This window comes from Telmatherina bonti, assembly GCF_933228915.1.
Source record: "Telmatherina bonti genome assembly, chromosome: 4".
Lineage (NCBI taxonomy): Eukaryota > Metazoa > Chordata > Actinopteri > Atheriniformes > Telmatherinidae > Telmatherina > Telmatherina bonti.
In genome coordinates this window covers 26,888,020-26,903,183 of record NC_136622.1, presented here as the reverse complement: position 1 = coordinate 26,903,183, position 15,164 = coordinate 26,888,020, and the positions used below count along the sequence as shown (strand labels likewise).

At 37.6% G+C, this 15,164-nt stretch overlaps 1 protein-coding gene across 1 annotated transcript in view; it reads left to right on the top strand.

Moving 5' to 3' along the window:
- Positions 1–533: 533 nt before the first annotated feature.
- The window catches only part of slc12a5b (solute carrier family 12 member 5b), a gene marked incomplete at both ends in the record, with an annotated part of 38,328 nt that continues 23,697 nt past the window's right edge, over positions 534–15,164 (top strand). Inside the window, one exon of the mRNA XM_079238786.1 lies at positions 534–588. Within this exon, the coding sequence (XP_079094912.1) occupies positions 534–588 (55 nt within the window). The remainder of the gene's footprint in view (positions 589–15,164) is intronic.

Genomic DNA, 15,164 nt, shown 5'->3' with positions numbered 1-15,164 from the left:
CAGAAGGCAGCACTTTGTCCACTGACGTGTGTACCCTGTGTCTCTCATTTACTCTCCATCCATCTCTCATGATGAGATGGATGATGCTGACCGTGCGTGAGGGAGAAAAAAGGGAGGGAGGTAGGGGGGATATAATACCTTTTTTTTTTTTTTTTTAATACATGACGAATGTAGTCATCAGGCTTAAACTGACTGGGGGGCAAGTGGCGCGTAGGGATCGAGAGCGTGCATGTGAGCAACACCGCGCGCCAGCATCCACTCTCGCCTGCAGCCGCTTTCAGTCTCTCTGCTCCTCCCGATGAGAGACAGAGGGAATCACGTAACAAATAAGTTAAGGAGTATATGAGAGCACAGAATATAGCTCTCCTTTCTATGGTGTTTATCCCGAGGGGGAAAAAAACAACATAAACAAAAATTTAAAAAAAAAAAAAAAAAAACCTGAACAACAAGAAGGAACAGGAAAGACGGAGTGAAGTAAAGCGCATTTTATCTTTGAGCTCCAGACCAGAGCAGCCTGTTGAGGAGGAGAGGGGATGCAGAACAACATGACGGACTGTGAGGAAGGAGAGGGGGGACCCAACAGTCAGGGTGAGTGACGAAACCTACCACAGGAGCAGGTGTCAGTGTGTAGCAGTGTGCGAACCGGTGCGTCCGCGTGTGCGTCAACGTGGGCGCTGAGAGCGACATGTGAAAGCTAGAGGAAAGGTTATATTAATTCAAGGACACAAAAACAATAGTTGATCTTTATTTGTAAACGAATAAACCCATTTGCTACATTATGTAAGTATGAAACAAGCTGATATGCTCATTAGATGATCAGTCTCCTCCATGGCATCTCTTTCAGACATCAGACATCACACCTGCTGGGGTTGCATATGTAAACCTCCATCTGCTCACCCTGTGCAGTCATCCTGCTCTTCTATTCTGCAAATCTACTGCTGTTTCTTGAAAATTAGCAGTTTTGGCGGAAAAACAACAAAACTAAACAAGTGCATATATAGGTCTGAGCAAAACGTCATTTTCTCAGACTCTTTCACATCTTTCTGCACCAAGAAGACTTCACCCAGGGGCTATATCTTTCTTTCATAATGGAGCAAATATTTCTTGTGTGTATGAGAGCTTGGGTATGTTTGTGTGTGTGTGTGTGTGTGTGTGTGTGTGTGTGTGTGTGTGTGTGTGTGTGTGTGTGTGTGTGTGTGTGTGTGTGTGTGTGTGTGCCAAAACATGCATGCAAAGATGTCATAGATGATCTTTTACTTTTTTTTTTACTTACTATACTCTTTTTGGTTCATTAATTTGGGAGCAGCAATTGATCGACTAATCATCATCAGAAAGTTGGCTTTCTTTAGTTTGATGATCCATTCTTTCTAAGTTTTTCTAGCAGAATTAGCTAAATACTATTTTGATTAAAACATCTCTCAGGAGATAAGTTAAAAGTCGGCACATCTAGCATCAATGCCATCATCATCATCATTCCTCACTTAAAAATAATGCTGCAGTGCAGGGGAGTAATGCAACGCAAAGACAGAGAGCATTCAAAACTTTCGTTTTTCTCCTAACAAAACACGAAGCTTTAGCTTGTTTTGTTTGTTTGTTTTTTGCATCAGACATATCTTGATTGCTTTAACATGAATTATATTAGTTTTTATTATTTTTAGTACATGTTTAATACTTGCTGATAAACAGACAAATTCTCTTTCTTATGGCACAACCTAACAAATCAGTAACAAATGGACTTCTGCCACTACCACTTTGAAGAACTGTTATGGACAAAGATCTTTCTTTTATAAGCTGACCAAAGTTTGAAACAACATTTCACATCACATTAGGACTATTTCATGTGTTTTAAAATTACTCACAACCATTTGGCAGACAGTTGCTGCTGTGACCACTGATGTGGCCCCGCAGCCTTCTCTAACCACTGCTTCTCCCAATGTAAAATGGTGTTATTGATATGTCTTTGAGTATGTGTTGTGTGTCTAACAATGTTTCTGCAGAGCAGGAACCTGTTGAAATTCAGTTTTCATGCAGCCTCATATCATCAGACTCCCATCCCTGTGCTACTGCTAAGAGCATGGCTTTACTGTGATGGCCCTGGTCTGATGCAACAGGCTTGACTCTGAGGCTTAAAATACAAAAAACACAATGTATCCAGATGAGATTTTTTATATTCATCTGTGTTTTTGTAGAACTGCTTCGTAAAGTTGAATCAACATTTTTTGTACCAAAGAGCTTACCCATTTTTTTTTTCTTTTTGCACATCCCCCAAGTTGACACCATGCACTGTGTTTCACACTGTCTAGCAAAGAAACTCAGATCTCCTTAGGTAGCCCGTGTTCCAGATCTTTAGCACTTTCCTATTTGTTTTTATGGTTACTCAGACGATAATTATTGCCAGTTTCTTTAACCCTTTAACTTTCACACAAACAAAAAGACCAGAGAAAAATGTTTCTTTGTGTTTTTCTGTTTGTTTTGGACAAGACTAAACAGAATAATGTTATTATTGGCAAATGGTTGAGATGTTAAAAAGAAATTGTTAATAATAATGTAACAACAGTGAAATAGTTGAAATTTGACAACAACAAACAATGTGGGTTTTACATACCCAAACCAGTTGTTAGAAATGGCTTGGGTAGGTTTGTTTCCACAATTTTTAAAGAGATTTATCAAATTCATCAAATGATGGACCAGGACCTTAAAGGTTGAACTGAGAGATGATGTATTTATAAATAGAATATTCAAGTATATAGAGGGAAGTGTTGTTACTCACATGTATACATTGTGAGTCAGTGGAATGCTCCCTATAAGACAACAATTAATGCAACCAGACTCCAGATTTTAAGCAACAAACCTATCAAGCCATGTGTAGTGAAACATATCAGGCTCTCCACACATCACTGTTTTTACTTTAACATGTAAAGTGAATTGAGCTGGTTTTGGCTTTGTTAGTTTCTTTGTCATTGATAGATTTGTTAGCTCTCACATTGCAGAATCAGATTTGAAATTTACATGAAGATCAATAAATGATACGAAGTTTCAAGAGTTCACAATACATTTTTCTGCCACTGGAGGACTTCGCTTTTTAATTCCACCAGCTGGCTTCCTTGCCATTCCATTACATAATGCATCTTCAAAGACACTCAACTAAACTTTGGGAGATTTTTTTTTAGTTAGGCATCACACCTGGAAAGAAAAATGATCCTATATTAGTTCTGTCTGTTTTTACAGAGCATGTAGGATGGCATGAGAATCCAAGATAAACAACAGAGAGACTCATGTTAAACATTTCTCAGTCTCAGTTTTAAAGTTCAATGCCCAAGTAAAGGTGTGTATCTTCCTTGTTTGGGCTGCAGCCTTTTTGCAAAAGGGCCCAGGCATCATCAGTCACTGACAGCATCAAAGTGGGAGGACCATAACAACACAAATGTCTAATATACACAGACACATATTCATATTAGTTCATTAGAGTGTAGTTTTTCACTAAAATCCATATAACATTTATTTGATTTGATTTGATTTGATTTGATTTTTTTACCTTCCCATAGCATTTATAATAATGGAGTTGTTTTTTGTTTTGGTTTTAGTTTTGTGTTTGTTTTGTGTTTTTCCAGTGGAGTTGACAACAAAATGCTGCTTGTGTCATCTGAAGCAGCTGGAACAAGAGATAAACAGAGATCATGTCATCACCAAGTCTTTTGCAGCTTTATTATGATAATGACGTCATGCGTGAGTGAGTGACGCCAATTCAGAGATGGAGATTTGATTATAATTTTAGAGTTGATGGATGAAACAGATATACAACCAAACTGAATTATTTACCGTCACTTTAGAGAAAAAACATTTAAAAAAAAAAAAAAAAAAAAAAAAAAAGCAACCTGCTACAAAGTTGTGGACCCATTCTTCTCATTGAATCTGTATTAATACAATGCAGGTGTAGCACGGCGTATCCGTTGGTTTCCTTAGCTTGGCTATTTATTTTCATGATTGGCTGGGATCACAACAAACTAGCTGATACTGATTTAGTCTGTAAAGCCCTGAGGTGGCTTCATTATTTGACATTACACAAATAAAGTTTAATTGAAATAGAATTGAAATGCATTGAGGTGAAAAGACGAAGCAGAGTGTGTTTTTTTAAATGATGAGACGGCTAGGTTCGTTTAGAAAGATTTTGGTTAGATGTGTTCCAGTTTTTTGTTTTTTGTTTTAAAAGGCTTATAGAATAAACATGAATTATCTAGAACAAATTTTGTATTAAAGATGTGAATGGCTACTAAAATTAGATTGAGGTCTGTGTTTATCACTGGTCAGTTCTTCCACATTGAAACAAACAGATTTTGTCCGATTTGAGAAAAATGTCAGCAGAACCTCAATCTAATTCACCAGAGAAAAAGTTACAGAAATTTTTAAAAGATCTACAAAAGTGTAAAATTCTTTAACAGAATTGTTTCATTCTGCTTTTCTGACATGTTAATTATCCTTCACTTACCTTGTGATACAATTTTTTTACAAAAATGAGCTCTTTCATTGAATTTTGGTTCTATCTGCAGTGAAAGTGATCCTCGGGCACTTCTGGCTTTTGCTTCCACTCCAGAGGTTTTCACTTAATGTACTTCGTTTGTTTGTTTAAAAAAAGAAGTCATTCACGTAAGCCCTAATTCATGTGTGAATAAGCAGCAATCTATTAATTAAATATTACACTCCAGGCACGTTTAACTGGGTACAAAAATTTCAAACAAGAAAAGCAACTCATTTAGTGCTGTCAAATACATGAAAAATACTCCTCAAGTCCATTTTTTCATTTGTTTATCTGCGTATTAAAGGTAAAAAGTGTGGTTTTATAAATGTCAGGCGCTGGATTACATCATGTTTCTGCAGTAAGAAATATTGTTGTAATTAGTGAGCTTTGAAGGCACTAATGGGCAGATTCTGTTAAATAAGCACAAGTAAATAAGCAAATGTTGACATACTCCATTAAAGTTGGTCTGATACTTCTGCCCTCGCTGTCATAACCACAGACCCACTGAGATGGATTTAATCTGCTTGCCAGATGTTCCTCGCTCATCCACTGATGTTTGAGTCTGAATCAATTTGTCTGATTGCCCATACGTTAATGCAGAGTGTCCACCACTGTAATTTCACTGAGAAGTCCACATGACATATTAACATTTGCACAGCAAATGCATGAGATTGTGCCATTTCATAACTTCTGCTACTAAAGGGCAACCCACATGCATATATGTGTTTTTGTGCTTTGTTTTTATCATATTTAATACATATTATTGTAAGTATTCATTCAGTTCACTATCAGTTAGGAGTGTCCAGCTCCGGTCCCCGTGGACCACAATCCTGCAGGTTTTCCAGGCATCCCTGCTCCAACACACCTGACTCAAATTAATCTGTCGTACAGAACTTCATAGGTTGCTGGATCCATTTAATGTAAACTAGGTGTGCTAGAACAGAGATACATCAAAAAGCTGGACAGCGGCCCTCGAGGACTGACTTTGGACACTCTTCAGTTAAAAGCTATAGTTAAATTTGTTAAAATACGTCATGTCATATCAATGTCAATATCAGTTTTATTTATAAAGCACATTTACGCAGCTGCAGCATCCAAATCCAAATTACATAATCAATAAAAATAGAGAAAATGACAATTAAAAACATTTTTAAAAAAACTAAAATACAAGGACAAAACACAAACACACATATAAAGTCCAATCTTCTGAACATGGTCAGCCAAAGGCCAAAGCAAATAAATGTGTTTTCAGCCTAGATTTAAAAGTCAACAGACTATCGACAGACTGCACAGTTAAGGGCAGCACAATCCACAGTTCTGGAGCCACAAATGCAATTGGCTCTGTCTCCTCTTGTTCTTAAGTTTGAGCGTGGAACCATCAAGACCATCCGGCATGTCAATACTCTTATGTTTAATGCTCATAAACACCAAATAATCAGATACTTTAGAATGAAAAACATTAAGTTTTATCTGCAGTTCATTCAAAGAACATTAGCAGTCGAGAACAGAAAGAAAAAGGCATTTGAGTGATTGCAAGTAATCCTCAATGCGTTGTGATGCTGCTCAGGTGCTGAGCACAGCATGCGTCAGACACTAACTTTAATACATAAATAGTGAAAAAGCTCAAAATGGCAAGGATGGATTAAGGTTTTGGCATATTTTGCATGATTATTTAGATTGGCCAACCACCACCATCACAGTGTGTTTCACGTGGGATCAGTTCTTTTTTTTCCATCAAATCAGTTGTATTGCAGATTAAACTACTTCCGTTGCTCATACTGGTCTAATGGGTGCAAAACACAAAATATGGTTCTTTGTTGTATATGGAACTTTGTTGTACTTTCTCTTTTTTTCACACTTAAAGATGCAACAAGCCCAAAACAACATTGATGGATTTAAGAAAAAAAAATGTTTTGTTAAAATTGTTTGCAAGGAAATATTTACGTTAAATATGTAGATTCTGCTGTTTCAATCCTCAGCTGAGGCCTTTCTGTGTGGCATGTCCAAAGACATGCATGTTAGGTTAATTGGTTACTCTAAATTGCCCATAGGAATGAGTATGATCGTAAGTGGTTGTTTGTCTCTGTATGCCCCTGCGATGGACTGGCGAGCTGTCCAGGGTGTACCCTGACTTTTGGCCAAAGAATGCTGAGATAGGCTCCAGCATCCCTTCATCAGATACGCGATAAGGATAATGAATGAATGAATGAATGTAGATTCTGGTTACAGCTTAAATAAAAACACTGAATTACATGGGCATAGTTTCATAAGGGACACCAACAGCACCACACTTGCTTAGTAGGGCCATAGCTCCCACCAGGAAGAAAGTTTAAAAAAAAAAAAAATCAGTGTAGTTTTTTACCTTCATCTTCTTTTCAAAATGCCTTTGTGTTTTTGGAAATCCATCTAAAAGCACCTTAGATGTGCAAGTGGGGAGTAAAACCAACAATATTGTATGTTTTGGAGACAGTGACATTGAGGAAAAGACAAGAGGCAGAACTGGCAGCGATATTAGAAATGAGGTTCTCTTTGGGAAGGACGAGGACTGATAGGATCTGGGCTGAGGACATTAAAGGGGCAGAATATGTGAGAAGTTTTGGAGACAAAGTCATGGAGGCCTGACTAAAGGTCTATTTATGCTGAAGATGGTTACAGAGATATCTGTCTGCTTTCTGCATCCTTTACATGGGTAATTTGTTCCATTTTCAGTGATCTTAGGATGGATTACTCAACACAGTAAAAAGAGCAGTACCTTCGGAGGCTGTGGGGGCAGTGTCGAGCAGCATAGCTGTCATGAGTCCAGCAAAGGGAGCGAGGAAGAACATTAATAGCTTTACAGGCCTTTTGTGTCTACTGTCCTGCTTCTTTTTGTTTCTTTCTGAGAATGTAGATTATCCTGATGTCTTCCACCATCACCACGTTTACTATTGTCTGAAAATGATGCCAGAACTCAGAGGTGAACGCTCAACTCCACACTGCTGTCTGGTGGATGCATTGCCTAACAACCATGACAACATAAAGGATTCATGGAAGTAAGAGGGCAGTGACTTTTGAAACTGATGTATTTATGTACGTATAGGGAGCATGGTTTGGGCATGTACAGAGGTGGGATAATGATTATATATCAACACATTGATGCTAAGGTTGGAACTGCGAGGCAGACTTAAAACCAATTAGGAGATTTATGGATAAAGTGAAAGAGAACATGAGGTTATTTGGTGTAGGAGAAGAGATTGTAGAAGACAAGGTTAGATGCAGACAGATGATTTGCTGGGGTGAGCCATAAAGGGAACAACTGGAAAAATAATTATTATTATTAAAAAATTAAATCCAGATAGTGTCCTTACCTAAATGTTTTAGTATTTGGTAACACCTAATTAGCCATTTACTAATTTAGTGGAATTATCTGTGTACACCCAGCAAAAGTCTATGTAATTTTGTTGCTCTGTGCCCTCCAGAAGCAAGCAGCTAAATCTAAATAGATAACAAGCAGAGGGGAAGTAATGATGGATCTCTCCTTCAATCCTCCCATGAGCTAAAACATCTCTCCTTACAAATCATCTTAGATTGGAGATTATGGACTACAGTGTGGTCTAATCCTTTCTTCCTTGTCATTTTCTCTCTCACAGCTTGCTTACAGCTGTCATTCTGCATAGTCAGGAAGCAACGGTTTCAAAGCAAGTTCTGTCAATAAAATGAGAATAAATCCATTTCCTCTCATATGAATTAATCATATGAGACTGACTAGAATGAAAAGTAACTCAACCACTTCTATAAAAGTAAAATGTTGAAAATCCTGCAGTTACAAAAGTTAGAATAACATTATCATCCAGCTTTTCTTTACTCAGAGAGATCAAAAGTTTATGTGGCTAATCAAAATGTTTAATTAACTTTTCGCATGCATCCTTTGCCATCTGGATGAGTTTGCTCTTCTTGTGCTGCAGTTGCTACTGTTTTAGCTTTCTGTTTTTCTGACCTAGAGCCACAGTAGACACTAGTTGTCAAATAACTGTAAATGCCTTTTGGTGTAAACAAAACAAACATATAAACATATAAAGCCTAGCTGCTTAGTTAGAGAGAAGTTTTATTTATTCATGTAACACTTTTCAAGTCCAGCTGCTCAAAGTGTTTCACACAAAGGAGAGCAGTTTGAAAAACACAATCGAGCATCATAATAGCCTAAAACATTACAATTAGATAGTATTATGAATCGCTTGGATGTTTCCTGCTGCTGTTATATTTTTCTGGTTCTGATTAGAATAAATGTATGTCTTCATGTCATTTCTGTCAATGCTTTTTTGTTACGTTAATTACACCTGGTAATGGTATGCATGTCCAACCAAGCTAAGCCTTCAATAAGAACACAGAAAGAGGCAGAGAAAAAGAACTGAAAATGAGAAAATGAGGAAAAACGCCCCTGTGGTGAAGATCTCTTTCCTCCATGACTTTCATTCATCATGCGGTGCTGTGAGCTGTAGCTTAATCATTTGATAATGATGGCGCAGATGAGTCATTAGAAAGCCATTTCTGGATCGACCTTTACGCCTCTCTTTTGAACATGTATGACATGTAAGCCAAGAGGGTGTTGATTATTTGCAAATGAGGTTTTAAGCTTGCTAGTTTGATCAAAGTTTAGAAGTGTCGTTTGGGAAATTGCTTTTCTACTTGACTACATGGGCTTTTTTTAACCTTCTTTTCCCGATTCCTGTGTAAAACTTTGGTTTGAAAGTTTATCTTTGAAGTGGGATGACACTGAAATACAATTTTTACCCATTTTTTTTTTATATCTGACGTTTTGGACAGCTTCAGCAAAGCTGCTCAGATCCTTTTTTAGAAAATAAATATGTTGAGCTTGATTTGGTCCAATGAATTGCAGCTAAAATAAAACTGAATTAATATATTAAAACTCCACTGTTTCCAACTGAAACCTCCATTGATTGACACTATTTCATGCCCTGAATCAGAGCTCTGTTCAGCTCTGTGTACAGCTCTAACAAAGGAACAATCTGAATAAAATACTCAAAGTGCTGAACAGTAACATTGTTTTCACTGTTATTTTAAAGTATTACTCTAAATTCTCCTTAAGATGAGTGTGAGTGGTGGTTTGTCTCTGAACTGGTGACTTGTACCCTGCCTCTCATCTGCTAATTGCTGGGAAATGCTCCAGCTTACCCACAATGCTGAATTAGACTAAATGGTATAGAAAATTATAAATGAAAGAAATTTGATGTATGAGACAAGTTTGTTCACTTTTTTGGTATTAAAGCAGTCAGGATGATGGATGGATGTACAAATTGTTTGTACTTTTTATTTATGTTTTATACCCATCTGTAACATTGCCAATATAATGTCTCAGTATTTATTTTAAATTACTTGCAACACTTGAGCCTTCACTACGGCTCAGCGCATTAACATTTTGAGAAATCTGCTTATGGGATTTCATAATGAGATGAAGATAGATATTTAACATCTATATTTACTGGGTTTTCTCCAACCCTTTCAAAAAGAGAACTTCATCAAGACTAATAATGTTACTCCCAAGGGACTAAATCCTTCACATGTTAATTACAACACATCTTGCTTTTTCTCAGACATGCTTCGTGTCTCATCCTTCATCGCAGAGAAGAACAAGTGAAATTGTTTTTAATAAATCCCCTCCAAAGTTTGGATTTGAATAAGTGGTGTACAAATAAGATATATCATTGGCTGTTTGTGTTTTGTTTTGTTTTGTTTTATTTCACTTCTTTTACATCAGATTTCCATTTTGGTTGAAACAATCATTATTTCCTGAAAATCTATGTAGTAAAACTATGCCTCTATCAATTACTACTTATTAAATTTTAATTACCTCAGAGCACCACTCATCACTTTTACTTAACTTAAGATTCAGGAGGATGAGAAAACCTGAAATATACTTAATTCAATAAACACAGTCTCACTTAAAGTAGTAAATTCTCAGAACGAATGAACCAGAAATTGTACATTCAGAAATTATGACAAGAACGGATGAATTGATTATACATATTTATTACAATGATGGTAAACATACAGCAGTGAAAATGAGCAATGATGGAGAGGTTATTGGTGAGATGGTCAAGTGAATTTGTTTACAGGGATTTTCATTTATGATAGTAATAATGAGAGGTAAAAATGAATTGAATGAAATGGGGCAGAAAGGAACTGGTTGGAATTGAAGCAATTAAATCGGTATCGTTATTTCACTTAAATCTTTGTTAAAATTATACTTAGTGTTTGGATGAGAATTCAAATTTATACTTTGGTTAAATTTGATGTACTGTTGAACACCACAAGTGATATCAAAGCGCTATGAAGATCCTACTTTTTCCCGCTGGGTCAGTTGATGGAGCCGGCGGACCGGGTGGTTCTGTCCTGGACTGCAGGTCTCCGGGAAATGGACCTTCTGGCGTCGGGAGGAGTAGGTCTGGAGCTGCCCTGATGAACGGGTTGGGATCTCTGTCCAGCAGAATCCCAGAGCCAAGGGCGGTGTTTCTCGTACTCAAATTATTCCAAAGGTTGTGTTCCACGCGTACTGTCTGAGGGTAGGCAGTACTTGTACAGACGCAAAAATTAGTGGAACTGCTGTTCTGGTGAATTACTGATCTCAAAAAGGAAAAATAAAAATATTCGCTGGGTAAACTTAAACAAGGCTTGTTTCGCCTTCAACACAAATATTACTTTTCTGTTCGAACTTATCTCGTTAAGATCTTACGCGCACACAAGAAGAGAGATGGAGTAAACTTATGAGAACAAAGAAACAGCTGCGTACAGCGGAAAGTTGCGAGAGGGCAACGAACTTAAGTCAAAGTACAAGAATTACGGCGATCGAGAGTCAAGGGCCGAGACAAAAGAACAAGCTAGGACAAACAAAAAGAAGAGAAGAAGAAGAAGCAGAGGTAAGAGAGCTAAGTCCAGAGCGCGGGTCCATTTAACTGGACCCTTCCTCCTAGGTCCTGACCAATCGCAAACCACTAATCGTCAGAAGGCTGGTCAGTCTTACCCAATCAGGTCAGCTTTGATTGTTAACCAAGAGGGTAGGAGTGATTCAGGTCTTATTTCACTGCGGGCCCTGGTTCCTTTCTCCCATTTCATTAACATGATCATGATAATCAAATTATTAACTTTGTTTCTTAGCTTTAAGCATGGCAATCAACATTCTGGGGACTCATGCAGATGTTTTGTTTGCTTGAAAAGGGAACATTTACCAATAGTAATACTTTTACCCATGAAACCCAATTGTTGTATATTTCACATATTTCTTATCAAGTGTGGATTAATCCATTGGCATGACTTGTCTTCCTCAGCCGATGAATCCTGAAAGAGTGTTACATTCTTATCCATTCCTATTATTTGCTTAACAGGGGTTCCAAACTTGGAAAGATATATCCAACATTATGTAGTAAAGTGTTCATGATTGATTCTGATGTGTGATCAGTTCAAGGATTTAAATCACATATGCGAATGAATAAAAAGGGAAACTTCAGTCAAACCTATCAACAAAAATCATGTAGGCTACATTAAACCAGTTAGTGAAAGGAGATTTAAGACACAAAGAAGTGCATCTGGAGTTTCTTCCCGTGGGAAGAGGGGTGGATCTGTCACCCAGAATGTATATTCGGGGAGGATCAAAGCAGAGTTGCCGGGTCTCTCCTGGCGCCGTTGAGTCTTATCTGGAGGTGTAAAGGTGTCATTTTGACAAGAGCCAGTTGCTTAGTTCGATGTGACATTCCGTATCTATTGACCTAAGGGACTGTAAATTGTGTTAGAGGTTTTGTTCAGACCATCTGGTTTGGGGTCTGCAGGAGGTCCTGAAAGAGAAATCTGGAGGTAAATGTGAATTGTGTGTTTATCTGGGGGGAAAAAGAAAAGAAAACTAATACACCCAAAGCCGTCCTCCTCTTTCGGGTCACAAAAGGTCATTTTCTCCAGTCCTCTAGGATGACACCCCCTGACTGCAAGAGGAGATCAAGAGCCCATAATTTACTCCTGCCAAGGAGAAAAAGAAAAGGAAAATAAAAGTTGTTTTATTCCTCCTGGAAGAGCCTTGGAGGCTACATCTAGTTCTAGGAAAGAAAAATAGCCTCACTGTGCCACCTTCCTTCCGAGTCAGTGCCCCTGCCTGGCACCCCATCAATGCTTATACACCGACCTTTGCATAGCTGAAATATAAATCCTTTCTACCATCTGTCAAATACTTAACATTTTCCCAATGAACCATTAGAGGAACAAGTTCCATTTTAGCCAAACTTAAATGTAATGTGTTGTTTGTCAACCAGTTAATGGTGTGCTTATGCCAGTACCTTGGCAAAACCAATAATAGGAATAATGAAACAATGAAAGGACACACATTTTACTCCTACGTTATCAACCTTCCCCCATCTCTACATGTCCAAGCCTGCCTGTGCATACAGATACTAGAAAATACAGGAACTGGGTGGTCTCGTCAGCAGCTGGGCTATATGTGGAATTCCAATTTTCACCAGTAATAAAGTGTCTCTTTGGCAAACATGTTGGAGAAGCAGTGGTGTACATTAATTTCAGTGCAAAAAATCATGAGAAGCATTCACATCTGAAAACATTTAAGCTGTTCTGACTTTTACAGTTTGTTTTCTTTTGTCTTTTCTTCTGTCATACTGGATCTCCTGACAAGTTGATGGAGAGATGTAGATATAGATCTGATGATCTAGATGTAGATCTGCCTTGAAGCCGGTGAAATTGCTCCTAATGAAATCATATAAAGTCATGCAGACATCAGACCTTTCAGCTTTTCTTCCCAGACAGCGACTTTGAAATAATCCTTTACAGCTACAGCCAATGTTTTAGGTCCTGAGAAAAACGTTAGAAGTGAAGCAACTTGAAGTAGACAGCTGTTAAAAAGACAGATTCTGTGGTTTGTTTTTTTCTCATTCTGTTAAAGCGACTGATCTTCAGCATCATGCTATAATGATTTTGGTTCCAACTAGGAATCTAGCTGATATATTTCTCTTGAAACTGAAAATTAAGGGAATGAAAAACTGATGCCTGAGTAAAAGTCAGTGAATTATCTGAGTTTTATTGATTAATCCTAGGTTACGGTAATGTTTCTACAAAGCTGAATATCAATCCATCTAATAGTTGTTAGGATATGTCAGAAGTGATTCACTTTTTGGGTTTCTTGGGTTGGCGTCAGCTCATTGGCTGCAGGAAGGAAGTTTGCTTCCCTCTGGACTTACATCCCCAGGCACCGCTCTTCTTCCACTCTGTAACACAGACTTAAGGGGTTAGTTGGCGGAAGGAGAGCACGGCATACTGGGTGTTGATGAGAGGGTAATCTAAGTAGCCTTCTAAAATAAAACAGGAAACAAGATAGATGACTGAAAGACAAGACCAGAAACTAAAGAAAAGATTCCAGAGAAACAAGAACTAAAGCAAAAACCTACAGACTTTGACAACAACTGTGTTTACATGTTCTGAGTAAATCTAATTCAGCATAGACTAAGTTTGGGTTCATTTTAACCCCGCAAGTTTTAGAGTGCATTTAAAGCTAACATCAGTTAATGTTAAGTACTCAGCACAAAATACAGCACAGTTTTACTGTTATTGTTCCTATTTTCATGGAATGTTTAGGATTTTAATCAGATTTATTTTCATAAACTGCATCACATCAGAGTTGCTTCCGAGTGAGTGACAGTGAGAAAGAAAACGGGTTGAGCAACACAGCAAGAGTGTCGATGAGAAAATGAAATCAAATTAAACAAATGACTTCATGGAATTGGCCTTAATTCCTGGGTTACAGCAGGAGAGGTAGAAATAAATGATAATAATGCTGATGTGCTGCTGATTGGTGCATTTGTTTCACATGCAGAAGTTAATTTCTGCATTTCTCTACAACCTCTGGCAGCTGCTGGATAATCCCCCTTGAGTCTGTGTCCTATTAAGCTTTTAAAAGCTGGTATGAACCATCCATTTTTTAATAACCATGTCACATCAAGGGTACAGTCTCACCAGCACAATGCCTTTAATCTGAATGCTTTTGTCAGGCAGCAGTCACATCATTGATGTTTAACCAGATCTTCTGCAATGAAGTGAGACGGGTTTTCTGAGCTTTAAGAAGTTTTCTGAACATTATCTGGCTGTATGCAACAAAAAATGTCAATGTTAACAAGACTAAACTTAATCCTGCCCATTTTGAAGTCCAGATAATACCTGAGATGGTTTATGTGTTAATATAGCAGGTAATGTCTAGACAGAGAAGCGAACGCTAGTTATGTTAGCGGCTTTGTGTGCTCTTTTTCTTGCCTGTAAACTACTTTTCTTTTCGAAAAAGTTAAAAAGTCACTACAGTGGATGAGTCGTGACCTCAATGGCCATTTTTCATGTGATTAATCATTAAACATCATGTTTAACCTCTTTAATGTCCTTGTCATTTATTCTTATATGTTCTGTAATCAAAGAGAAATGATTTAGCCTTTGATTTTTACACATCTGAGGTTTTGCACATTAATATGTACAACATTGCAACAGAAGGACAGAAGACAACCTCCTTCACGAGTTAATATTTATCTTTATGTCATCTAATGGATATTTGTTATAAGCTTAAACTAAAATCGTAAGGCAGACACTAAAATGATTCAGCATAGCTCCAGGAAAT